At 43.5% G+C, this 26,605-nt stretch overlaps 1 protein-coding gene across 1 annotated transcript in view; it reads right to left on the reverse strand.

Annotated features, from left to right (window-relative positions):
- Positions 1 to 26,605, reverse strand: part of SPAG17 (sperm associated antigen 17) — a 97,415-nt gene continuing 70,810 nt past the window's right edge. The window contains exons 27-47 of the mRNA XM_086622576.1: positions 25,847 to 25,976; positions 24,042 to 24,262; positions 23,602 to 23,746; positions 22,796 to 22,950; positions 22,177 to 22,353; positions 19,670 to 19,797; positions 18,561 to 18,691; positions 16,670 to 16,797; positions 16,177 to 16,359; positions 15,525 to 15,638; positions 13,538 to 13,583; positions 11,796 to 11,898; positions 11,296 to 11,349; positions 9,976 to 10,078; positions 8,779 to 8,869; positions 7,418 to 7,516; positions 5,412 to 5,554; positions 4,755 to 4,924; positions 2,740 to 2,800; positions 1,330 to 1,474; positions 1 to 137 (exon numbers count right to left, since the gene is read on the reverse strand). Coding sequence (XP_086478702.1) covers positions 1 to 137; positions 1,330 to 1,474; positions 2,740 to 2,800; positions 4,755 to 4,924; positions 5,412 to 5,554; positions 7,418 to 7,516; positions 8,779 to 8,869; positions 9,976 to 10,078; positions 11,296 to 11,349; positions 11,796 to 11,898; positions 13,538 to 13,583; positions 15,525 to 15,638; positions 16,177 to 16,359; positions 16,670 to 16,797; positions 18,561 to 18,691; positions 19,670 to 19,797; positions 22,177 to 22,353; positions 22,796 to 22,950; positions 23,602 to 23,746; positions 24,042 to 24,262; positions 25,847 to 25,976 — 2,664 coding nt within the window. The remainder of the gene's footprint in view (positions 138 to 1,329; positions 1,475 to 2,739; positions 2,801 to 4,754; positions 4,925 to 5,411; positions 5,555 to 7,417; positions 7,517 to 8,778; positions 8,870 to 9,975; positions 10,079 to 11,295; positions 11,350 to 11,795; positions 11,899 to 13,537; positions 13,584 to 15,524; positions 15,639 to 16,176; positions 16,360 to 16,669; positions 16,798 to 18,560; positions 18,692 to 19,669; positions 19,798 to 22,176; positions 22,354 to 22,795; positions 22,951 to 23,601; positions 23,747 to 24,041; positions 24,263 to 25,846; positions 25,977 to 26,605) is intronic.

The raw sequence follows: 26,605 nt of genomic DNA on the forward strand, positions 1-26,605 counted from the left end.
TTACCCAGAAAGCTGGCGGGGTAGCGCGATGCGGAACCGCGGCAGGGGGCTTGTGGGAAGCACCCGGACTGCTGCTGCCGCCCCTCCCTGGGGGTACCCTGGTGGGCGGCACTCATAAAGGTCCCTGGTTAACACAGGTGGAATGTCACGTTAAGGATCCAACCGCTTCTGCACATTTATGGAACTCAAACTCTGTGTCTGGAGGCTGGAGTTAATTCTGGCTGTGAAACAACCTGAGTCCGCACTACTGCCCTCAACTCCAAGATGAAAGACCAAGTAAAATTCTGGGGAAGGGCAGATGTTTTGCAGGCTGGTCTGCAGCTGTGGGGCTGAGCCCTGGGGGAGCGGGAGCAGAGCAGGAGCTGGTTTTGCTGCTGTGCCACCAGCCCCGTCCAGCTCAGCTCCGCAGTAACGGGCATGAGCGACTTCGCTGGGTCTCTGCGAAGTAAATTTGGGGAGTTTCAGTGTTACTTCCAGAGGATATAAAGCATCAGTGGATGCTGCTGGCTAGTACTGTGGTCAGTCTCAGAGGACCCTGAAGTTCTCTTTTCAGTGGTAAGGGTGGCCCTTGGCAGGAGTGGAGTTCCTGACATGTTTGCATGTACCTTGTCCTGCTATTTTTTTATAGGTTTCCAGAAGACCTCTTCTCCCGAGCTTTTAAGTGTACACTTGATTTAAAAGTCAAACAGAACTTCACCCTTTCTTCTGAACTTGCCCTTAAAAAATGAGCCTGTAGTTTTATCTGAAAAATACTTACAGTTTCTGGAGCACAAGGGAAAGAGAAATGATAGTTCCTTTCCTTTTCTTCTACTCTACCTCTGTCCTCGGCTAAACAACTGACAAGCCCCTGGGCCGATTTCTGACAGCACTCGTGCACCTCTGTGCCTGTGTCTCTTCTGACACAGGGATTGTCTCATTTGTCTGCTCAGTGTCCAGGGTGACACGTGATTTTGTTGCTCATGAGGCTGTACCATCAGATGCCACCACAGGTTCTAAACTGTTACAAAGATTTCCATTGGGGTGGTGGGAAAGAGTTCCTATTCTTTTAATTTGTTTTTAAAAAGCCACGTCTTTCTGAGCTTACCATTCTTCCTTCCCCCACTTTTCAAAACCTTGTTACTTTGATGAAAATTGCTTTTGGGGTCAGAATCTTAACCTGTTCACTCATTGTGCTTTTGAAAACACCCAGTTGTGTGTTTCTGAACTGGACAGTAAAGCTTGCTACCTCAGCAGCCTCGGCTGGAAATGATGCTTCAGGCTCTGACAGCTGGATGGTCCCTGGGGTTGATGCTAGAAGGTGCGTGTGGAAAGTAAGGCAACAAAGGATATTTGCTCTCACAGGCAGGAGAAGAGTCTCTGCTTCTGTTAATATTTCAACATCATGGGAAATTTCTTCAAGGCCACCAGTATCTTCCCCTCCAATTACCATGGCAAAAATCTCTATCTCCAGTTCAACCTGCAAGCCTGCTGCCACCTAGGAGAGACAGAGGATGAACTCAGGTAAGGTGCACGCTTCATACACGATCCCCTCCAGCAGTGCTTGCAGCTGGTTCTTGTTCTGCACTGTCTGATGCAATTAAAGACTCAGTGCCCAGCAGACATGACCGTTCTCACCAGCTCCCCAGCATCTGTCTCACTAGAGAGGTCTGGACAAAACAGTCTCTCTTCACACTGCAGTTTGAAAGAAAACTGCCATGTGCTTGCATTTTTTCTCCTTAAATTTCCTTTTAGGTTCCAGATGGAAAAGGAAAATTGGACAGCTGGGAGAGAACCAAAAAGAGAGATGGTCAATGCCTCGTGCCAGTCAGTGTTTAAGAGGAGTTTGGACAATGCCCTTAATAACCTGCTTATTAAGTTGTCAGACAGTTCGACTGGATGGTTGTTTTAAGTCTCTTCCTACTGAAATAATTTATCCTACTCTATAAAGAACATAGAGGTAGGGAGAAAAGGGAGATACAAAAGGGACAGATGCTTGGAGAGGAGAAGAAAACAGAAATTCCAGCCATTTTAAGTACTGAGTTGTGGCTGGGGCTGTGGACTATGAGATTTAACTTGCATTCTGGCACTGACTTCTAGCACAAGTCATTGCTTCTTGATTCCAAGCCTGTAAAAGCCTTGGCAAGGATACTGCCTCATGTTACCTGGATGCTGTGGGGATACTGGCCAGCACAATATTTACTCTGATACAACACACAGGTGAAGAGAGAGACCAAACAAAAGCAGAAAGCATGAAAGCTCCCTACTTAATGGGACAATTTCATGTGCTCTGGTACTTCGACAGATAAAAGGCTTAAGGTGGAGAACAGTTGCAAGCAGGAGGAGAAACGGCTGAGGCAAGAGTTTATGAGGTTCAGTTCTTGAATGTGTCAGGACAGGAGATAAAGCGTAGCTGTAAGACAGAGCCGATACAACAAGAACCCTAAACCATGGGAGAAGGCCAAGGTAGTGGTAGAGTATTCCATTTGCATCAAAAAAAGTTCTCTTTAACCTCAGTGCTTGACCTGCCACTTTCCCCTGAGCTTCACATGTTTATCCCTCTGCGTTCTGGCACAAGCTCTGAGACTTGGAGCACACAAGGTGCTTGGCTGAAGACAGCAGAGGGCAGCGATCACTTCAGGTAACTTCAAACAACTCGTGCACCCCGCCAGCTGTGGTAGCAGACAGCTGGTGCAAGAGGGACCCGAGCTGGCCTGAGGGCCACCTGGGTCTAGCAAAGCCCAGAACATCTGTGAAACCTACTGGTCCTGGCGCGTACATCACTCTCAGCCCCGTGTGCGGAGGTGGTTGCTTCACCCGAAACCTGTTGGAAAAAGAAGGGAATCAGTTTGCCAGAAGCTGTTTCAGGCAGGCAGAAGGCTCTGCTGGGAAGCAGCCCGGCTGCTCTTCCTCCAGTTGTGCAAACAGCAGCAGAATTTTTTAGCTCGTCCTTCCCTTCCTTTAGCATGGACAGTTTGGAAGGCACATAGTTAACTTGTAACCCTGTCATGGAAAAGTCTTGGCTTCAGCATGAGGCAGACACGGCTCAGAGTTGCCCACCGTTGGCCCTACCCCTGCCCTCAGCGTGTTCTGCTGGCATTCAGCAGCGAGTCACTTAGCTCTCCTCTCAAAGCATCTAGTAAAAGGCTTAAAAAATGAGCTGGATTTATCAGAATCACGGTGGTATTCTCCTTGACTGTCTACATGTAGTGCCCTGGCATGAGAGGGGAAAGAAAAGAAGAAAAAAAAAAAAAAAAGGTAATGTGCACATCTTGAGCTCTAGGATGCTGGTATGTTTATCTGCCATGATAAACATGGCATGCACCATGATGTGCATTAAAGGGAAAAAATGTCTCTTTGAGGCCATGCTTAACTAGGCTCATTTAAAAAACCCAAACCATCTCTGCCTCCATCCTGGTGGAAGGGGCTGTACAGTGTTGTCTCAGCTGGTGTTCGACAGTGCTGAGCTGTCTGAGTGCTCACAAAAGATCATGACGATCCCAGCAGGGTGAGTCTCCAGTGAGCTCCTCTTTTGATGATAATTAGCTACCCCAGGAGGAGGAACAACAAATGTCAGACAGATGTTTCTGTTTATTTCATTCCATCACTGTGGTACCAGAGTGAAGGGATGCTGGGACTGCTGAGGCAGTGTCGCTGTGACATCTCTTTTGACTCTTTTTAAAGAGGACTTCAGACTGTAAGTCACCTGCATCCAGAAAAGGGAAGTTTGGCAGGTGCCTGCTCATGTTTGCTCCAAAGAAACAGCAGGCAGAAGCTGCAGCACATCAGGGCCATGAGACTTGCACACTCAAGCCCAAGAAATGTTTAATGCCCTCCTTGCTGTTTTCCTTAACCAGTGCTAATGTTGCAGGAAAAAACCAAAGACTATTTATCACCAGTGCTAAAAAGAGGAACCAGCTTTTGGATGACCTAGATCAACATGACAGTAGGATGTTCATTTCCATGCTTTCAGGTAGCCTCCCTCTGCAGGGACCTGTGGGTCTAGCAGAAAAAGGGCCCATAGAACAGGAGTGCTGCAAGCTTGGCTTACTCTAAGTTTTTGAGAGAACAGTATGTAACTGTCCCTGAGGACAAATGGCTGGGATTGGCCTAAATAGCAGCTTCCAGTTAACTGCTAAGTAAACTGAGAACCTCTCCAGTCGCAGGAGGTAATTGAGGATAGGTGAGAGTGAGAAGCTGACACTGGAAAACTTTGGTGGGAATAGCTGTCTCGGAGCACAGGAGTTTAAGAAGCTTGATTTTGGCTTTGGGGCTTTTGAGCTATCTGAAATGAAAGCTTTTCCCCAAGTAATGCAATTCTAAAAGCCGTGGGGGGGTTATAACCATTGGAATGAGGCTACTTTGAAATGATAAACCTTAGGTGGAATCCCAGAAGCTGTTCGGACTTTAAGGACTGTCCTTTAAGCTGGCAAGCAAGGGACATGTAGCACAGCTGAGGCAAGTGTGGTTGAGCAAATGGAGTGGGAGGAATGTGCTTTTCCTCTGTTCTGCCTGTGGCAGGGGGCTGGGACGAGATGATCTTTGAGGTCCCTTCCAACCCAAACCATTCTGTGATTCCTAGGAACACTAATATGCAAATAATGCTGAAGTATTTCTAATATTATCTCCTCTCCTCTATCCAGTCAGTCACTACTGACTGATTCCAAATCTAAACCCACCCTTGGTTACCTCTTGTTAATCAGATGAGAAGCCTGACAATTAACAAGCAATGCGTACTTGGACAGTTAAAACCCAAGGTACTGAGAATTCAAACTAACCTTGAGAAGTTCACACCAACGTTCTTCAGGATCACAGTGGCCGCGTAAGTGCAGCCTTCCTTGAGTACTCCAAGCGTCACTCTGGGTGGAATGAGATGGAAGCCACTATGATGCTGTCTTCTTGTTGCAAGAGAAGATGTGTTGACCCTTCCTGCGACAGGATCTTCTATCTTTGAAAACAGAAGTAAAATATTAGATGACAGATAAAGTTGGTGGCCATCGTGATAGGTTCAGAGTTACTTAACCTACGTTTGACCTCTGTCCACTCAGCCTGAGGAACTACAAAAAGACACCCTAATTTGAGTAAAAACCAAAGAGGTACATTGAATATTGTCCGTGAATTTATACCAGTTTGAGTTTTCAGACATGTTAAGCCATGGAGATGTTTCAGGGGGAATGGGGGAAGCTCTGCTCTTTTGGAAATCAGCGCTTTCACGTGAGAGCCTGGTGCAGAGCTACGCTTTCAGCGCACCAGGCTGCCCTCGCACTTGGGAGGAAAGGTACGGTCAGAATTGCCAGTGACCTTCTACATAAATTGCAACTGCTGCTGTTTCAGTAAAAAGATTCAAAATACCTTATGGTATTGCTCCAGGACGAACATTTCATGCAAGAGATGACTGAGAGGATACTGATCTCAACAAAAAGATGATAATTTACCTTTTTATTTGGTATGGAGTTTGGTTTTCTGCCCTGAAGGGATGATGGTAATTTCACTTTCTCTTTTCTAGGCTGTCCTGCAGCATTCACCAGCAGACTCTGAACTAAGGGTGTCTCCTGCGATCTTGCAGCCTTGCTTAGGTCTGGGAAGGAAAGATTTCCAAAAGCACAAAACCCAAAGCATTATATTCAGCCTAATCCTGAAGTTCTTGTTCAGGTAAGACACTTATTTTCTGTGAAAGCATTTGATTAGCACAAGGACAGAAGAATTGCTCTTATTTTTATTTAAAAGGTCAAGAAAGGCATTCATTAAGAAACCCCCTAATAGTGGCAAGTAATTAAAACTTAACTAGTAAACGAAGTTGTGCTATAATTATTAGAACTAATTAGTTGGAAGCAATGAGGATATAAACACCTGTGAAAGTGATTAAAAACAGAAGAGGAGGTACAAAACCCCAAGCACTAGAATCAAGATGAAGGACATCCCTATCCCAAAGGCACGCCTGCACTGCACAGGGAGCCGCTGTGCAGGGACACCACTCGGGCGGGCGTCACGTCAAACCTCTGTGTCCACATGGCAACAAATTCCAGTCCAAGCCCCAAAGCAGTACGGCTCTGCCAGGAAACCCTGCCTCTGAGCAGGATTTATCGTCTTGAACGCAACAATTCGTTGATATGGGTGACCTGTATGCACCTGACTCTGGGGTTAAGCTGATGTTGGCCACCTTGCCACCTCTAACTGCTCTGCTGCGTAACGGAGACAGACTAAGCACAGGGATGGCCGGAGCAGCTCCCATTTAAACACAACTACTGCTGCTTGGCAGCCGAAGACGCGTGTGGTTTGTTGTGAAGTCTGATAACTGCTGAAGGGAAAACACAAGACAATTATGGTGGCCGTCCTCTCCTCAGAGGTCAACCTCTAGATCAACACTTTGTGCTGGAGAGAACTGCTGCTTCTCCGTTCGGACTGCAGGCACTGCAGGAATGCTGAGTCTGGACAGTTAGTTCTCGTGAGGAGGCAGAACTGTTGCTTGAGAATAGCATCTGCTCCAGATTCCCAATTCCAGCCAGCAGAACTGTAGGAGGTAGCGAGTGGCTTCCCACCTGCACGGCAAACGGCCCAGAGCCTACAGAGAACAGCTGAGCGTGGACCTTACGGAACACACTGGCGTTTCTGGCTTTGCCTGAGGGAAGCAAACTTGTGCTTTGCCATTAGAAGCCAGTGTACTTTTGGCATCTCTCTTTCCACCCCCCCACCTCCCCGGGCTGCTGTTCCATTTGCCACCTATCGCGTGGCTCTGGAAGTACGGGTTAGTACATCTGCCCTCAAGTCTACGGATTATGTGTAAATAGCAGGAAATTTAGCACGTTTGAAGGCAACGGCTCTCGCAGAGCCCACTGCTAAGAAGGAGTTACCAGTGTGTGGAAGGGGAGAAGGGAAGCTGGAAGGACGCAATGCAAGGAGGGATTTTGCAAGAATGCACTGCCAAAGCTCAGCTGGTGTGGCACTATGTGCCAGCCAAAGGCTGGGGCTAGCTAAAGCCGACTGGTGGCTCTCCAGTGGTGATCATCCAAGACCATCACCACAAGCAGATGAATAAACAGAGCGAACAGCAGCAGACGTAGCAAGCAAAGCAAAACGGAAGAGGGATGTTTAAATAGCAAAGACCACTTAACCACAGCAAACTGTTCTACAGTCTTCTGTTGCAGGCTTTAACGAGTAGGAAACATTGGCTTGTGCAAATTTTTTTAGAAGAGAAATTACTTCTTGGCTTTGTCTGCAGTTCTACCACCCCCATGGTCCCCATGTTGTTACAGCAGTCTCCTGGGGTGAAGGAGGGAAGCTCTCCCATTAGTTTCATATCTCTCTCCCTTTCTGTCAGTCTTGCATTCGGATCACTGAGCAAAGATAGGTGGATTTAAATTTCTATTATAAATATTCTGTCAAAGTTATAAGAAGATAGATATTAACCTCTTCCATACTACGTTCTGGAAGGCAGCTTTACCTGTTGTGCTGCTTGGACCTTCATTTTGTTTTGGATGCCCCTGCAGCAGAAGGCCAGGTGAAGGTGAGGAATCACTCACGGTATTGAGACATTCAGACGCTAAAGGGAAAAGAATGGAATGCTGTGACTGTGTTTTTCATGATCATCACCATTTTCATAAACACATTAAAAAAATAATCACAAAATCTTTGGCACTTTAATTTAGACAACCTTGGAAAGCTGGCTACAGAACCACGAGGGGCTAGGTAAGTTCTGCACGGGACATTTTGCTCCACTGGGTGACAGGGATCAAAAATGCCTATCTTGTGATCAGTCATTTCTTGTTCTCTGGCCAATGGAGCAAGAAGCCATGAAGGGCTAATGGACAATCCAACACAGGTCTTCTGGTGATGGCAAAATGAGGAAATATGGGAATTAGTGGGGGTCTGATTAAGCCCCATGGAGGACTGCTTTCCTGATGTGATTCTTTGCTGTGATTTCAGTAACTTGTCACAGCTGCTTTCCAAACAGAACTGCAGTATTCCTCTCAGTGCTGCAAAGCTCAAACCAAAGATGATGGTTCACTGTTTTGCTGCTTCCCGTCATCCAGTCACTTCTTTCCTCTTACACCATCCAAACTGTCCTTAGCCTGCATGTTTCCTATTCCTTGTGGCTTCTGAACAAGTCCCCAGGCTGCCCCTCTTACCACTGAGTTCCAGAATTTCATCTCCTTTTTTTTTTTTATTTCCCTACAGTCATACTAGTCTTGCTCTAAACTTGGCCTCCTTGGTTCTTCCTTATCCACCCCTAAATCCTGTTTATTCAATTTAAGTTTTTCTCCTGCATTTTGCATCCATCCACCCCTCATCCATAGCACAATTCTTCAGCTTTGCATCCAAAGCCTGTGGTGCTTCCACATTCAGTGATGTCTGGAAAGCTCCTTTAACACACTAAATATAGAAGTCTCATAGATCACATTTATATTGGTGGATTAAAAAGGAACACTCCCAGATACTGGAACGTGATCATCTATACTGTTGAACTGTGAGAACATGATATTGGCTGTGCCACCCAGCAGTCTCCCCAAAACCACTGTCAGGTACACAAGTTTTGGCCTGGGAAAAGGCCATCTTGTTCTGGGAGACCGAATTTACCCAGCCTACTCCATACTGGTGGACCTCAACATCAGGGAACGCTGTTGGGTATGTTTCATATATCAGAATAGATATAGCCATGGTGGTCCAAGTAGTTTATGTGTCAAAATGACTGGGAATACACGAGGTCAGGTAATGGAGTCTTAAATTTAACTCCAATACGAAATGAGACAAGTGGCTAAAACAATGAAGACGACACTAAAATGTTGCCAGACAGATTACCTCTACTGGGTTTTTCGATCATCTCCAGAGGGAAATTCTGACTTTCTTTTTTTTGAACTGGAGGAAGTTCCTTAGACAGTGCTTCCACATCAGGAAACTGGAGAAAAGAAAGAGGGCTTAGGTCTCCCAACTGAACACTTAGGGAATAAAAAATCCCCAAAATCAGACACCCCCCTTCCCTCCAATAAAAAAAAGAAAAAAAAAAAAAGGGTGCAAAGGAAACAAATAAGCAGAACCAAAGTGTTAATTATAAAAAAGATATACTTAAGTATACCTCAGATTCCAAAGTACATTTTTGAGTATGCTTTATGCACTGACAGCGTTTATCGGGTGAGATTCCAACAGGAAAGTTCCCAAGGCCGCCTTTAGGTCAGTCTTACAATTCCCTCTCTAGTTAGCAGAGAGGGCTTCAAGGGGTAAGTGAAAAGACCTGAGGTTCAGCTTCTGCTTTGCATCTGACTCTCTCCAGAGTTTATGTGAGGAACCTACAGAGCGTGGCCGAGGTCGAGGGAGGGGATTCTGCCCCTCTGCTCTTGTCAGACCCCCCTGCAGTGCTGCCTTCAGCTCTGGGGGCCCCAGCACAAGAAGGACATGGAGCTGTTGGAGCGGGGCCAGAGGAGGCCATGGAGATGATGCGAGGGCTGGAGCACCTCTGCTATGGAGACAGGCTGGGAGAGTTGGGGCTGTGCAGCCTGGAGAAGAGAAGGCTCCGGGGAGACCTTCCAGTACCTAAAGGGCCTACAGGAAAGCTGGAGAGGGGCTTTGGACAAGGGTGTGCAGTGACAGGACATGGGGCAATGACTTTGAACTGAAAGAGGGGAGATTTAAATTGGATCTAAGAAAGAAATTCTTCCCTCTGAGGGTGGTGAGGCACTGGAACAGGTTGCCCAGAGAAGTTGTGGCTGCCCCATCCCTGGAAGTGTTCAAGGCCAGGTTGGATGAGGCTTTGGGCAACCTGGTGTAGTGGAGGGTGTCCCTGCCCATGGCAGGGGGGTTGGAACTGGATGATCTTTGAGGTCCCAAACCCAACCCAATTATATGACAAGGACATATAATTCCCAGTATCAGTTCTGCCATGACTGGCCTCTGTAATGGTTTCTTGAGATAAATTGAGGCTGAGCTGTAGACCCACAACTGTCTTTGTGGATTACGGCAGAAACTACCTGGCCTAACACAAACTCATTCCGTTTCCAGCTACATTACCTTTTTCCGGAAAAACTCCTTGCCAAATTCCGATTCAAAATACGGAGGAATTATTTTGTTTCGTATTGCCATTAAGGACTTCTTTTCTTCATCAAGTTCCTTCCTAAGAAAGTTTTAACATTGTCAGTAAGGATAAGAAAGAAAAAAAGCATTATAACTGAGTGCACCTTTTTTTTTTTTCAGTATTATGTTGAAAACATGGAGGAATGGAAGTGATACAGGCAAGTGGCATTTTTTTTCTGGTTAATCACACTGAATGATATTCTTGTCATTGGCAGTTTTCTCAGTGATAAATCAAGAATGGGCTGGTCTGGCATCTAGAGACAACGTCCTCCTCAGACACTGATTTATGCATTATGGACTGTGGGGTGGCTGCCTCAAAGGGCTCCTCATCAAAACCTGCTCCAGTTCTCTAAATCTGCCCATAGCATCTTTCCAACCTTCCAACAATCATTTAAATCTGAGAATTGGCATTACAGATGCATTGTTAAAATTTATACTACAAAATTAATCCAATTTCCTTATTTTATCACAGAAAAACTTGATGGCTCTGTGGATATTGAGAAAAAGATGTTCAAACTTCTGAAGGTAAGAGTCACCAAAGTGACAACCAGCTATGTATTCAGCTTCATTTAGTGCAGTTTTACACTACTAAAGTTCCACTGACTTGCAGGGGTCTAATATCAGCTATGAAACGACCACTCTTAATCGTATTGAGAGCTTTGACACTGGCTTTAGAGCCAGAATTGCACACGATGTTCTTGGGTGCTGGCTGCTTAAACATATACATTTAAAGTCATTCTTTAAATGCAAACCAGCGTAAAATGCTCTATTAAAACATAAACCTGAAATTATAAAGTTTTTCTTATCATGCAAGTCAGAAAGTAATTAAGAAGTAGTATGGATGAGAACTTAGTTTTCAATTGCTGTTTAACCTTTCACAAAAATAAGAAAGAAAAAGCAAGTTTCTGATCATAATATTAGTTCATCTCCATTTCAAGGTGCTTTGTTTAACCTAAGAAATAGTGAACGACCTAAATGACTGTCAATACAATAATTTGCAGTTCACTGTGAATGGATGTATGTAACTGATGGCTTTCTCTACGACAATCCCAGCAACACCGCTAGCTTTTGAAAAAATGAGAGAGTTAAACCATCCATCCAACATTTCTGTTGCAGAAAATATCCCATTATTTGCTAGCAAACCATTGGACTATTGCCGGGTGAAATCAGTATCAGTCTTTCCAAAACCAGACTTAAGTTGGCTCTTAATTAATAATTAATTAAATAATTAATTTTCTGTCCTACTAATACTATTACCTGTGCTCTTCTAGTCTGCTCTGCCACTTGGACACTGGTGTTACTTCTTCTGGGCTAAATGACGAGGGAAGAAAAAAGTAGTGAAAATGGGAAAACTAGCATAATGTTTTATAAGCACAAAAATATTTACAAGACAACCCTGGAAAGAAAATGCTCTTTATAAGAATATGTTATATTAACATCTCTGGTGACTCCTGACTTGGACTTGGTATGGTTTGCAGCAAAATTGTTCGCTCATATCTGCTTTTTTTATTGTGTTATTCAATCAAAGAAACCCTCGAAATCTTTTTCGAGTGAATTTTAAAGTATCTTTGAGATGAGGAAGGAGAGGCGCAGAGGGACAAAATAATCATAGGAAAAGTTAGGAGAACGTCGTGGTGTGTCCCTAGAGGTCCAGGTCCTGGTCCTTAATGACAGTAAAGCACGTTGCTTTGCCTGTGTGCTTGGTTCCATCCCTTGGGGGAGTGGCATTTGCATCCCTTCTCACTGGTCTGTCCTACCTGGACCTCTGCTGTTGGTCCTCTCTTTCTTTACTGACTGTCCCCTCTGCGTGACACGGGTGAGGAGAAGCCACTGCCTGTTCATACAGCCCAGGGATGGGAGCTGTAAGGTAAAGAGGATGCTGAGCGTGCAGGTTCTGGTAAGCACTGCCAAGTGTGATGAGTAACAAAGAAGATACACTTTTCATGCATCTTCTGTCACTTGATGAAAACCCTCAGAGTCTTTGTTAGTGTGAGGGAAGAGGCAGAGAGAACTTCATTCCACAATCAAGTTCAGAACATTAACATGGAAATACATTCCATTCAAGGCACAAAGAACCAGAAGCAGATTAAGTTTATACCCCCACCCTGCACTTCCTGAAACACCTTTAAGTTCCTTCAAGATACAAATCGAATGCCTGTGAATAGGAAAAGCTGCTGATATCCAACCACTTTCCGAGTGGGGAGCAACATTCCAGGTCTGTGTCTCCAGCTGAAGAAAGCAATATGGGCTTTCAGGGACCTTTGTTTCTTTCAGCTTAATTAGTGTGCTTAATTGTGGCTGGGAAGCAGCCACGATCAACGTTCTCACGGAAGACACTACTAGTTCAAGATGTACAACGGAGAAAAGCCAGGCTTTCCATATTTAAGACTATGGCCAGCTTTGGAGCTTTGCTAACGAGTTTCCCTGCGTTGGGACATCTTCCATAAAATGTGCTGCTTACTTCATGCCTTGCACCTAAACTGTGAGTCCAAAGCAATTTCCTTGGTTGAAAAGAAATTTCTGTGGGAAAACTCAGGAGATCTGAATATTTGAGAGGTATGATCCTATTTGATTACGAAAACAACTCTTACTGTTTTGGGAATTATGTAATTGCAAACTTCAAAATTAGTTTGGCTGGGTTTTTTGGTGGTGGTTTTTTTTTTTGTCAGCTTGTTCACCATAAAAATATACCTTTATTTTCCTTCTTTTTCTATTTTTGCTATCTTAAAGAGCTTCTTTTTGACACTATTTTCTTCATCATGTTACAAGTACGCCTCCATTTTAATTATGTTTTTAAACCTGGAAAACTATGCAGGATGAATTTGTTGCAGCAGTTTCCACTTCCTTGCACAGTATGCTTTTTTTAACAAGCAGAAATACTCTTGACAAGGCAGGAATGGCAGAAAAATAACTCTTTAAAGGCTAGCAGCATTATGGAATTGACTACTATGGATTTTTCTATGGAAAAGGCTTATGGATATTAAAATAAACATCTTAATTTTTATTTGTACCTATTGAAAACATTATTAAGTGTTAACAAGTGCCTTATGAAAGCTTTAACAGAAATCCACAAGGGAGAACTAATACACTGTTCCACCCTTCCCTCGGGCAAGGTTCATGTAACCAAAACACCCCATCGATTGAGATCAGCTTTTCAAGTGTAATAAATAACCAGGACTTACCCAGTTGCTTTGAAAAACTTGTCTGAAAAGTTGGTACTTGTATAAAAGTAACCAAGTGCTGTCATAGTTCTTAGATCTAAGAAACCTCCGTACCCGTGGAAACGTGAGTCGAAATGCCAAATCCACGTGCCCGAACACGGGAACTGGCTCACCGATGCTGACAGGGTCCGATCACCCGTGGAAGTCACACAGAAGCACGTACACAGCACACAGGTGAATTCACCTTTGTGTTCCTTCTTTAAAAACGATACTACAGTACTTTAAAACTTACTATGATATTTTACAGTTTTGAAAGACAGAGATTCAATTTTTATTACCTCCATCGCCGAGATTTTCAGTTGACTTCTCCCAGTTAGGGAAGGACTGCAATGAAGAAGGAATAACGGTGACCATGCAATAAAGAGACCTCACAACAACAGCATCCTGATCAAAGGATTTCCTTCTTAAACCAGTGTTGTCTGGTTACCTGAGAATGTGACTACAAGAACGGAGGTTTTCAGTGTGTCAGCAAACATGAGCTGGGAAAAAGTAAACGAAGTACAATTTCCCCGGTCTAAACTGGCATTTGTTTCCTTCTTGATGACCGACTTCGCAGCTGGTTTTGTATTTTATATTGTTGCTGTTCCTTAAATCAACTGAGCCAGTTCTTATTCAAACTCAAATCCTTCTGCAAAGGCTTCGGACCAGATCAGAACCTCATGGCCACAACAAGAAGTCAAATGGGAAATGTGTTCAGGAACACGTAGGCTTTATTTCTGAGGAGCTCTCCTGGTTTACAGTAAAGCACCTGAGGGGTGAGAGGCTCTAAACTCAGCGGATTCCTTTATTCTCATGCTGTGTCTGAAGCAGCTAAGGGGAACCCAGAGTTCCTGTGACCAGGCAGTCTAGGCTGGAGCAGAGCGTGGAGACTTGTGACACCGATTCCTGGGTCACAGCAGGTCCACAGTGAGACTCTGCTGCTCAGAAGACAGTTGTCCAGTGTGAAATCTGTACCTGGAAATGGGCTCATGGCAGCTGGAACAACCAACAGTAGTCACAAGACCAGTCTATTGGAACCGACCAGCACGTGAGGTTCAGCACCTGGATCTCATCAAAGCAAAGAAATGTCTGTCTAGAAGATACAGGCAGGTGGAGTTACTGATAGATCCTTTCTCCATGCTCCTCTTTCCAGAAAGGTTGTGAGTTCCTTCTTGTTTTTTTTTTCCCTAGATACTTTTTTTCTCTACTCTCTTTTAAAACTTTTATGTCACTTGGAAGTACTGAGCAAAAATATATACAGAAGCTTGTAATATCAAACAATAGGCTTTAGTTTCAGCAAAGGAAAACACTAACTTGGCTAAACAGCTCAGAGACAAATTCTAGAATTACATGGGGTTTTTTAAGCTTGTAAGGAAAAATACTAGTAAATTTATAGATCAATCCAGAAAGCTAGGAAAAGGAAATGAACAGCATTTACAACTGGAAAGATCTCATGCCTCGTGTTTCTGCATGTTGAGACAAGGTTTAAAAGGTGGACTCGAGGGCCAAGACGACGTTTGCTGGAGTACACGGACTGCCAGAGGGTGGGCAGATCATCTGGCGGTGAATATTTAAACTAACGTGGCTAGATCTCATTTTTCAAATGGAGATTTTTTAATGTTTGAAAAAATCTAGTGTGTGAATTCACATCATGCAAGTGCCAAATTAAAGGAAACAAATTATTTAAATAACTGAAATAGAGCAAACTGGTCACCCCTTACAGAAGGTGTAAGCAGCGTTTCTCTCATTCATCCTGATTCATCCCACCCGCTTTTGCTGCCTGAATTTTTCTAATTTTTTTTAATGCTCATGTCCCACTAACTTCGCTGTTTCCTGACTGCTACCCCAAGTCCCTCTGTCCCTATTTTCCCACCTTTCCCATTCCTTATTCCCCTCCTTTTTCTTTTCACTCTCTAATTAGCTCTGCGAATTAGCAGAGCACGTTTTCCAAAAATATAAATGCTGCTCAGCAGTAATAACAATATTCCTCCAGATTGTTTGTGGATTATCCCAAAAGCAGGGTTTAAACTTGCACTGTGGAGGTGGCCGTGGTTGAAATGGAAGTCTCCCTCCCAGCTGCAGTGACAACAGACTGGAAACATTCTCATCCCTATGTTGGAGGATATACACATTCCAGTAATTTCGGCCTGTGTGTTTGGGAATGTATCGTTCCGTAGAGCCAAACTCTTGAACTGTTTTGAGGATTGCTTCCCCCCAAGGCTGACACTTCCAATGCAATACAGTGGTTTTGTTGGAAAAAGTAGTTACAAATTGTGCCTTTCTCACCGTAACCAGTTCGAGGAGACTTGCAGCGTTCTCCTTTTCTTCGTCTGTTCTTGGTTCTTTTACATTCATCTCTTCCAGCTCATTTTCCTGCTTTAAAATGTTGTCTATATACTCCTGGTGGAACAATGAAAAAGAACAAGAAAGATGCAGATGTTTTCTTTGCAGAGGTAGACTTAAGGGTCACATATATAGATAAAAGTCTGTAGAAATAACGGGCGTATATGCTTCTTCTCAATGTCATAAAGGCCCTTTCTGTGAATTTGTGTGAATGACTTATATGGATATCTAGAGGTTTGCATGGAGAAATAGTTTTTTAAAAAAACAAATGCTAAGCAAAGTCAAAGCCAAGTAAGAGACCCCAATATTGACAGAAAGCAAACTAGTTGTCAGCGTACTGTCTGTGACGGGTACTGGGTTGGATCCCACGTATCTGAACAGAAAAGCAGGTTCCACAAGAGATGAGTGAAAACAGTTGAGCTGCTTCAGAAATACACCTTCCTTAGAGCACCTGTTTATGTACGGAATGCTGATCGTTCTTCACGTGTAACAGATTTATTTTTTTTTGTCTCGGGCACATACTGCAAATTCACATCACCCAATCTGTCCGTTCTCTGCTGCTTACTGGGATGTTGAATGAATGTGACTGTGCTACCTTGAGGGAAAGCTGCAGCTTTTCTCTTAACTCATCGCTGAGCGGCTGGTACTGGAACAGCTGGCGGACCTGCAGTTTACTGGGACATTTCCGCACAGGTACTGGCAAGCACGTCTGCTCTCTGGATCCAATGCAGAGACCCCTCCAAACAGGTCTTCTGACTGAAGGACCTGTGATCTTCCCCTGAACAGAGAGGAGAACAAGCAAAAAGAGCAAGAGGCTGCTTGTGTTACTGACTAAATGCAGGTATTGGCAAGGTGTGTCCGAGCTGCAAAGCACAGGTCTCCTTACAACATCACACGTCTAGACAATAAAGTCAACAGATCTTGGGCACAATTTATCTATCCTAAACCTTCTTCATCTGGCAAGATGAACTCCCCTTAAAACTGCTATATCACCTTACTGAGAGTAAAAGAAGCCCAAGGTGACTACCTTTTCCCTGACACAGACTAGCTCTTGCTTTGCCTGCTTAATAAACTTGAAGCAATTATACCTCAGAAGGGCAAAACGTGTCCCAGGTCCTTGACTGAAGATTTGGAGGAACAATACTCTCTGGTTCTTTCTTCGTTTCCCAGGGGGAGCCTTCGGCCAAAGGGCGGAGGACAGTAATACTTAAAACACCTGTTCAGAGACATTTTGCTAAGAATCAATTCAAATCCAAAAATGAGGGACAAGTGTCTCAAACCTCCAGAAAAATATACTTAAGTATAAAAAAACCTTATTACCAAGTGGTAAAACTCCATGAGAAAATATGATACTCATGGCTACAGGTAGTATCAGATCACTGAAGCGCTGACAGACTAGTTGGAGGAGTTTGGATTGCTCAGACCGTGCTGCTTGTGCTACTTGCATTAAGTCTCGGTAACAGCTCAGGTGTGGAGTATCCCAAGCAAGGAAGAGCAGACTGCTATCCCATGTTCACTGAATACTAATCTTGGAAGGTGTAAAAACAAGGATAATTCTTCACTGTATTTCATACTTCACAATCTGATCACTGGATGGATTCCATCAGAGATGACTGATCATCTCTTTTTATTGTTCTGATTAATTTTAATGTTCTTCAAAATATTTTTTCCAAGCCAAACCAAATCCAAACTTCATCTACCATTATGTGCCCCACAGGTGGCCTTCAGAACAGGTATCACCACTGAGGTACCTTGTCACAATGATACAGAACGGCAGAGCCTTGCTGTCGAGGCAAACAGAGCCAGTATTAAAAAGGTGGAGTATGAAGTCTGGAAAAGCAGATGTGCTCCTATGACAAATGACTGCTGGCTGTGAGCAGGTTTTCTTTACTGAGATTTTCACTGGGTATGTATCTTCTCCATCTTCCTGAGCTTTCCACCTTCCCTATTATTCCATCTCCCTCAGTGCCCTTTCTCTTTTCCTATAGCAAAATTATTTCATTCAGTTCATATAGTGGGTCATTATTATGGGCACATTATTAAAAATGTACAAAACCTGGTAAGAGTAGTAGGTGGGAAAGCTGTTCCCCATGCTTATGATTTAAATCTTGGAGAACGTCGTAGTACTTTACAGCTTGAAGGAAACTGCCCTTATCATCCCCCCATATCCGGAGGAACCACATGATGCTGTCTTCATAAAGATATATGCCCAGAGGGGTGGTAGATGCCCCATCCCTGAAAACATTCAATGTCAGGTTGGACAAGGCTCTGAGCAACCTGATGGAGTTGAAGATGTCCCTGCTCACTGCAGGGGGCTGGACTAGCTGACCTTTAAAGGTCTCTTCCAACTCAAACTATGCTATGATTCTATATTTGTTTTCTTAGGATCTACCTGTTGTGTCACTGTATTTTATAGAGCCACAGGATCTCCAGCTAACTTCCACTGGCAGCCAACCATGTCAGGATGTGACTTCTCGCAGTGCTACTACGAGGTGGTTAGTGCCATGTACTATTGGCATCCCCTATTTCAGTCAGGTTTTTCCAGTTTCTTAATCACATATATTTACCCTTTCCAACAGCCAGACTGAGGGTCAACATCCAGAGTCATCTCGTCTTCACTGATAAACAGAGTTATATCACTGATGAAGACTGTGACACACTCAGTGTTTTCTGATGGCAAACACCGAGAATCTATGCATCTGGCAATCGCTTTGCTTTGCGTGTCTGAGAGTGGATAAAGATACTCCAGTTGTTTGTTTGCTTATCCCTTCACAGTGTCATTCAGCTGATTCCCTGCTTCCTAGAGTTTTCCATAAGCTCCTTCTTCCCCTTGTTTTGCTGCCAGAAGTGTGGGTGCCTCTCTACATGGGGAAAAACATTTTCAAATTTCTTGTCCAGATAAGAGTTTTGAAGCTTCTGACTCCACTTTTCTAATTATTTCTGTTGTAAGTTTGTCAAAAAGAAATAAAACTTTCCTACCTGGATGTCCTTGTACAGGGTCCTGCAAGACAGCAGCAGCGGGATCACGACCGGCTTCGGCAAGATACTCATGTACATCCCTGCTCCGCAGGAGCTCGGTTCCGGAACCATCCGCGTGGACGATGAAGAACCTGCACAGCCAGCCACACGTGTTGGACTGTATCTGGCACAGGAGGCCAGGTGCTGGTGGGGGGTCTGCAGGGTGGCCCCTGCGAGGAGAGGCCAAGGGCTGCCCTGTGCTGGGCACCGGCTCCGACAGACCCTCTGCAGGACACAGCTGAGCCCTCAGCCAGGATGGTCCATCTCAGGGAACGTGTGTGAGAAAGGACAAAATGCTGTGCAGGGAGTGATGAGTGGGGGAAAAAGTACAAGAAACAGCCCTGCAGACACTGAGACCAGAAAAGAAGGAAGGGTAGGAGGTGCTCCTGGTGGCTGCGCAGAGATTCCTCTGCAGCGTCTGGAAAGGGCCATGGTGGAGCCGGTATCCACACTGCAGCCTCTGGAGAGGACCGTGGTGGAGCAGATTTCCACACTGCAGCCTCTGGAGAGGACCGTGGTGGAGCAGATTTCCACACTGCAGCCTCTGGAGAGGACCGTGGTGGAGCAGATATCCACACTGCAGCCTCTGGAGAGGACTACATCAGCACAGGTGGACTGTTTCCTGAAGGAATTGCAGCCCGTGGAGAGCCCATGCTGAAGCAGGTTTCACCGAAACGACTGCAGCCCAGTCGAGCAAGGGAAAAGTGTGAGGAGGAAGGAGCAGCAGAGATGAGCCGTTATGGACTGATGGCAACCTCCCATCCCCTGCACTGCTGGGGTCAGGGGGAGGTAGAAAGGTCAGGAATGAGGCAGTGATGTTGAACTTGAGAGAAAAAGGGGATGTGGGAAGGTTTTTTAGCTTTTGTCTTTGTTTCTCTATTTTAACCGGCAATAAATTAAATGAATTTTCCCCAAGTTGAGTCTGCTTTGCCTGTGATGGTAATTGGGAAGTGATGTCCCTGCCTTTATCTTGGCCCATAACCTTTTACATCTCATTTTTCCCCTCGTCCTGTACAAACACAGTGTAGTGAAGAACGAAAGTGAAAACCTGTGAATCCAGTGCAGTTTACCTGGGGACATGTGCATCGTAAGTGCCAGGTTTGGTAACTTCTGGAAGCGCTGATGCTGAGCTCCTGTCCTCCTGGTCACCGGAGTCAATGCCAGGAACACACACAGACGTGCTGCCATCAGCCATAACCTGTGACAGAAATCATCTAAAATGACTTGAGTTACACGATGCATTTGAAACAGTGACTTGCTGCTGAGGTGTAATATGACCTGGCCCAGTGAGAGACAGAAAAACCATATTTCAGGTTGAGCAACCTGAAATTTACAGGAAAAAGAAATGCATAAAAACTGAAAAGACAGTGAAAAAAGCAAACCAAACATTTCTAGAAAGACATGCCATATCACAAATGCTAATATCACACGCTGGTGTTTAATAAATGCTCAAGGATTGTTAGTTAGGTACCCGTGCACTCCGACAGGCACTGTGAGGTATATAGGTAGCTATGTAAATCCATCTACACCCACAGATACGCACAAATATATACAGAATTATATGTATGTCTATACACTAACGTTAGCTAATAATTCCATAGTAAATACATATATACTCACATATAGATGTATATATAAATATAAATGTATGTATGTATGTATATAAAAATGTGTATATAGATGCAGGGGGGTGTGTGTGTATAGGTATATAGGTGAGTGTATGTAGAAATATATACCCCTACATATACATACATTTACATACATGTTGACATATGAAGAAATATAAATTATATATATGCATTATATCTACCTACCTATATATACACACATGTATAAATATTTACACACCTATACACATGCTGACATATGAAGAGATATAGATAGATATAGATACTAATTATATATTTATATCTATCTACCTGTACATACCTAGAGAGAGAGATATATATATGCATAGAGGGGTCCCTTTTTAGACATTTATTCACTTTCAAATATGGTCTCAGATCATCTTATGATAACAGTGGATTTCTACAGTATTTCCTTCTTGTGATTATTAACTTACGTGCCATTACCATATACACAGAGGTAGAATGATGCCTCTGGTTCTCAGTGCAGTCAGCTGGAGGACAGATGCCTTTGGAAGACACAGTTTAAACCAGAGTGATTCCAAGGGTGGTCCATGAACCGACTCTGACGCACCAGTCCACACCCTTTTTGCTGTAGTCTCAGGTGTGACCAGGACAGAGGAAGAACCAACCCTACTACACCTGTACCTGGCTGCCATCCCCACCAACCACTAATCTCACCTTTGTTACTACACCCCCATATCCCCTGGGATCATTGTCCCCACAATACCTTGAACTGTCCCACAGCCTCCTCAACCTCCTTCCTTTGTTCCTCAAGTACCAGTTGAGGAAAAGTGGGATGTGCTGATGCTGATGCCAAGCAAATTCTATGCTGCTCTGAATTAGCATTGATTTTGTAGGAGCTTGATGTCTTTGAAATTTCTACCTCTTTTTTGATTAGTTCAAAATTTGTTAGGGAGAGACTGACAGATAGCATAGGTTTATATAAGCACTCTATAAGTTTCTTCAGCCCAGGAAACCAGGTTAAAAACTGTATTATAATGTGTATGTCCAGCAGAACCCCAGTGCTGTTTCACAGGAATCTGGGAAAATGGTAATGATTACAATTGCAACAACAGAAAGTACACTCTAAGGATGTCACATTTAGAATCTTTAATTAGAAAACGCTATGTAGGTCACAGACACTTAGAAGATTTCCTGAACTCAAAATTAAGTACTAACCTAGCTCAAAAGTATCTCCTAGGTGTGAAAGGATCACAGCATGATCAGTATGACTTTGAAGACTGAATCTTTCCTTTTACAATAATATTTGCCTTACTGGGCAGATTAGAGTGGTCCATTTTTCTGTGGACCTTCTGAAAAGCCAATATCCCCTCTCGTGTTTAGTCCTCACTTGCAGAGATGATTTTTTTCTGTAAGACAAGTCAAGCTGATAAGGTGACTTTACAGTGAGGTAAACTGTAGACCATGTGTTTTATTTCAGTCTCTCTAAAGAGGGGAAATACCAAAAAAGGGAAACCCATCACGTCCTCAGGAACATTTCAGAGACCTGATTCAGGAGCTGTTCCTTCTGGCTAGCTCGGCTACTTTAAGTACTACAAGAATCACAGAATGATAGAATGGTTTGGGTTGGAAGGGACCTCAAAGGTCATCCAGTTCCAACCCCCCTGCCATGGGCAGGGACACCCTCCACTGCACCAGGTTGCTCAAAGCCTCATCCAACCTGGCCTTGAACACTGCCAGGGATGGGGCAGCCACAGCTTCTCTGGGCAACCTGTGCCAGTGCCTCGTCACCCTCAGAGGGAAGAATTTCTTCCTTAGATCTGATCTAAATCTCCCTCTTTCAGTTTAAAGCCATTGCCCCGTGTCCTGGCACTATACACCCTTGTAAAAAGCCCCTCTCCAGCTTCCTTGCTACAAGCTGACTTTGAGAGATGTTTATAAGAAAATTACTTAAAATGCAGGAACTTGTTTGATTCCATGTATTTTACCTTGAAAAGATTTCCTTCAGGATCCATCATCTCACAAATAGTGCTGGAAGTGTGTTTCATGATGTATCTCCCTGCTTGTTTCTCTTCTTTCTTGCTACTGAAATTGTAAACTTCATGGGTATAAACTGCTGAGCAACCTTCATCAATGAAAAGAGAGCCTGTCTTCATGGGTAAAACCTATGACAGCAAAAAGGGAAGAGGTTCAGTCCTGAAAGGTGAAATCTTCAGTTTAGAGGTACCAGGAAAATGAAGAACAGAAGCAAACCAAGGCGACAGCTCTCAGACTTCACTACTGAATCATCCAGTTTTGAGGGACTAGAGGGTAAGAAAGAAAGAAAGAAGATGAGGTCCAGAAGATAGGCTGGTATTAGCCTCTGTAATATTTGCTTTAACTTCAGGAAATTTAAGATTTAATTATACTACACTATATGTGATTTAAATAGACTACACAGTTGTGAGGAAATATCTAAATATTGGCAGAGTATTAAAAGAGGGGGAATCACAGGATTTGTGAAGCCTTTAGAGAAGGGAGTTAAAATAGTCAAGGTGAGAGACTGATGGCAGAGATCTTGGAACACAGAGATAAATTTCACTATCACAAACTAAAAATAATTCCCACCTGATAAGTTCCCTGTGGCTTGGCTATAATAGATGTGCCATCTCCAAAGACGGTACAACAGGTACCGTCCTCACAATTCCTTGTAACAGTAGCAAACTCAGGATTCTCTACTTGCACACATCTCACCTTCCTTGGGATGGCTTCCGAGGGTTCAGCTAAGAATTAATACAGAACAACTAGACAAGAGCACACGAACCATGAAAAGGTCTTTGGATTCAAATTTGCAGGAAATAATTTTATACTTCATGTGAATTGCCAAAGACAGAAATCATCCAGCAAATGAACCAAGCACACAGAACATACTGGCAGCCAGAAGAAACACAGATGACCATTAGCCCCACTTGTTTCAGGCGAGTGTAAGTTTCAGTTCTCTAAGTGTGGCATTTTTCAGGGCCATATTCAATCACATTTTGAATATCTTCAAGGGTGGTGAGTCCATGGCCTCTCTGGAGAATACAAGGATGCCCTGCTCCTTGCACACCTATTCAGTTAAGACTCAAATCAGCTCGCTTGCCAGTATCAGGGTAGGTGGAGAGAGGGCAACGAACGTACGAGAACTTGGACACTGAGGTCTTGTGGTGAAGGAGGGTCACTATGTACAGGATAAAAAGGAAATTTGCTTGTTTGCTATGATGTAATTTTTGCATTGAATATTGATTAAAAAAAGACCGAGCGGACACACTAAGCCTGGACTGCACCAGTGGATTTGTTATCTAGGCTGTTAGTATGAGCCATCTGTAGTGTACCTTGACAACTACCTGCTTCACGAGATACCGCAGAGAGAAGTGCTCCCCTTTTGATTTTACCTGTTTCCTCGTCATCCTCAGGTACAAAAAGGTCTTCACAGTTTTGATAGAAAGTTGTGATCCTAGTACCATCAGCATGATCCACTACTCTGCTACCATCCAGCTTCTCAACAATTATCACTTCATCGTCTCGTACAGTCATGACCTGAAGGAATGAAGGAATGCTCATTCACAGGAGCACGGTGACACTTGTAACAGCAATGACAGTAAGACAAGGCACTATGTGCTGAAACTCTGAAGAAGCTGGACTACTGCGACTTTATCTACTTCAGAGACCGAGGAATCACAGTTTCTTCAAAATCTAAAGCTTTTGCATTACTGAGCGTGCTAACACAACCTGTAGTGTATGTGCTCAAAGAACAAATCCTACCACTTTTACGATGGCAGCCCTGCCTCTGAGCTTGGCAGACAGTGCTATAAAAACACCAAAACAGCAATACCGTTCCATCAGCTGGGTCAGTCGCCCGATACATCAAGAGTGGCTTCGGATCCGTTCTCTGCGCTCCCTCAGTGCCCACTCGAATGCCTGACGGAGTAGTTGTTACCCAGGTTCCTGCCTGGCTCTCCTTAGGTTGCTCAGAATTAACCAGACCCTGAACAGTATTTTCAAACAACTCATCCTTGGTTGGGTGTGATACACTGTTTCTGTCCCTGCCTTTTCCTGCAGAAACAAAAATTTCTCTATCAGACTTGGTATCCTCTAAGGCAAAAAGCAAAATTAACAAAGTGCAGAGTTGCTGTGAATATTGGTTTTGACAGAATCAAAAAAAGAACTATTTATCAGGATGGAAGGAAATGGCAAGTCTTTTTACTCAAAGGTGTGCCCTTGAACTAACCTTATTTTCTGTGTCATTAAGGAAGACATTAAAAGTAACCAGCATGCTAATGTAATCTAATTAGGATATGACTTTGGAAGGGACTATCAATGCAGAAGAAAATCAGAATGGATTACAGGAAAAAAAAAGCATCCAACACTGTCCCATGACCTTGAAGATTAAAGTAAGAGGAATCTGATACAGCCTATTAGAATGAAATTTAATGTGAAAAGGAATAAAAGTAATTTCTGCTTCAGACACGTTTACAACAGCAGAAGAAAGACCTGGAGGTATCATCCATGCAGAATGACTCCAAGTTACCAGTGTGAAAATACAGTGACAAAAAAGGCAAACACAATCTTATGGTGCATCAGAAGAAAAGGGATGGAGATTCCACTGTGAAAGGGAATTGCAGAGATCTTATTAAAAATGTGACAGAGCACTCTGGTCTCCCACATCCAAGGAAAGGAACTTAGACTAAATGTAAGCAAAAGAGAACAGTATAGTCCAGAGAGGAGTCTAAAAGGCTTAAACATCCTAGCAGAAACAAAACAAAACCAAAACAGAAGGAGATGAAATTGTTCACTATAGATTTGTCAAGACTAAGCAGAGGAGAGGGAAGGGGGGGAAGTGATCGTAACTAAAGAATAAGGAATAAAGGACATACACGGGTGACAGACACTGAAACTGAAAATTAGAGGACGGTTTGTCAGAGAAGCTCTCCAACATGCTTCCAGTTATCCTAAGGAATATCCTAAGAACAGGGACTGGACTTGATGACTCAGAAAGTGTCTTTTTCAGAGACCTTTCTCTGTGGCAGCAATTTTTATTCACACACTTCCAATAAATTATAAGTTAATGTTATGACAGGTCATAATTATTCCGTGCACTAAGCAGCACTGACGGTGATCTCGGACTGCACTCTGAGGCACGAAGTAAACTTTTATTTGGTCATTTCTCAAACAAAATAAGGTAAGGACGGGACCACAAGTCCATACAACCAATTTACAATGACCAAGAGTAGGTGCTTTGGAATACAAACAATGAGAAAGAAAAATGTAAGTCCTCTGTGAGAGAAGCATTTCTCAATACCAAGACTAAAAACTGTGCAACACACAAGTGAGGATTTGACACTACTACAGTTACGAGGATTTCTTTTAAAACCCTTTGTGTTGAATCACTCTGCTACTGATGCAATTCTTACACACCTTGTTACTTACTAGAGTCCTAGCATGTTAGAAGAAAAAGAAATCTGGAGTAGGACAGAAATGATTTGCTACAAAGGTAAAAATTAGCAGTGTGCAGCAGCTGAGTACAGATAAAATTGCATTTTCACATTGACAGAGTTTTTGGACTAAAGAAACACGCTTTTTATTAAGTATCATCAGCCCTGTTAGCTTGAAATCTGCCCAAAGCACTGGAAACGTTACCCTTCTTAGTGCTGGTCTCAGGCAAAGGCTCCGATTCTGGGAACAGCTGCATGTTATCTGGAAGTGCAGGAGGTGGAAGGACAGGGCCAGAATCAGGACTCCTACTCACTGTGCCATCAGCAAACAGAACCTACAGCCATCAAGGACATACCAGAGGTTAAAATCACTTCAAACACCAACAGAAAGTCTCAAACAAACACGTCGCAAATGCAACAGTCACTAGAATGTCGTGGGTGATGGAGGGGAAGAAAGTAAAAACTCAGCATGAACACAAGAAATAGAGAAGTTATCTCACAAAGAAAGGACTGCAATTGTGGCAGTTGCATCTGAAATTAATGGGGATCCTATTTAGCAACAAATAGGTGTTACAAAAGTAAACAGTAAAGATTATTTGATTATTTAAGTGGTCAAAGGTTGATGATTTTTTTTTGTAGCAGTGGTAATGCATCTGTATCATCATATTGATCTGTATTCAGGTATTCCACGTCTGGGATTGCTGTTGATTTTTTAGCCACGAAGACAGCCAACAAAAAGAAGTCATGGTTATTTATCCAGTTGTAGCTGGTTTCCGAGATCTATTGTCCATCACACTCGGCTCTTGATACACACGTTCCCCGTGTGGAAGGGAACAATCGTCCCTGAATCCAGTCACAAACCCAGTACAGATGTGCTAGGGAGAAGACGGTACAAGGTGGAAAACAGACGGACAACAAACATCTCAAGAGCTACAGTTACTGTAAGGTAATCGACTATTTCTTC

Source organism: Tauraco erythrolophus, chromosome 1, assembly GCF_009769465.1.
Source record: "Tauraco erythrolophus isolate bTauEry1 chromosome 1, bTauEry1.pri, whole genome shotgun sequence".
Lineage (NCBI taxonomy): Eukaryota > Metazoa > Chordata > Aves > Musophagiformes > Musophagidae > Tauraco > Tauraco erythrolophus.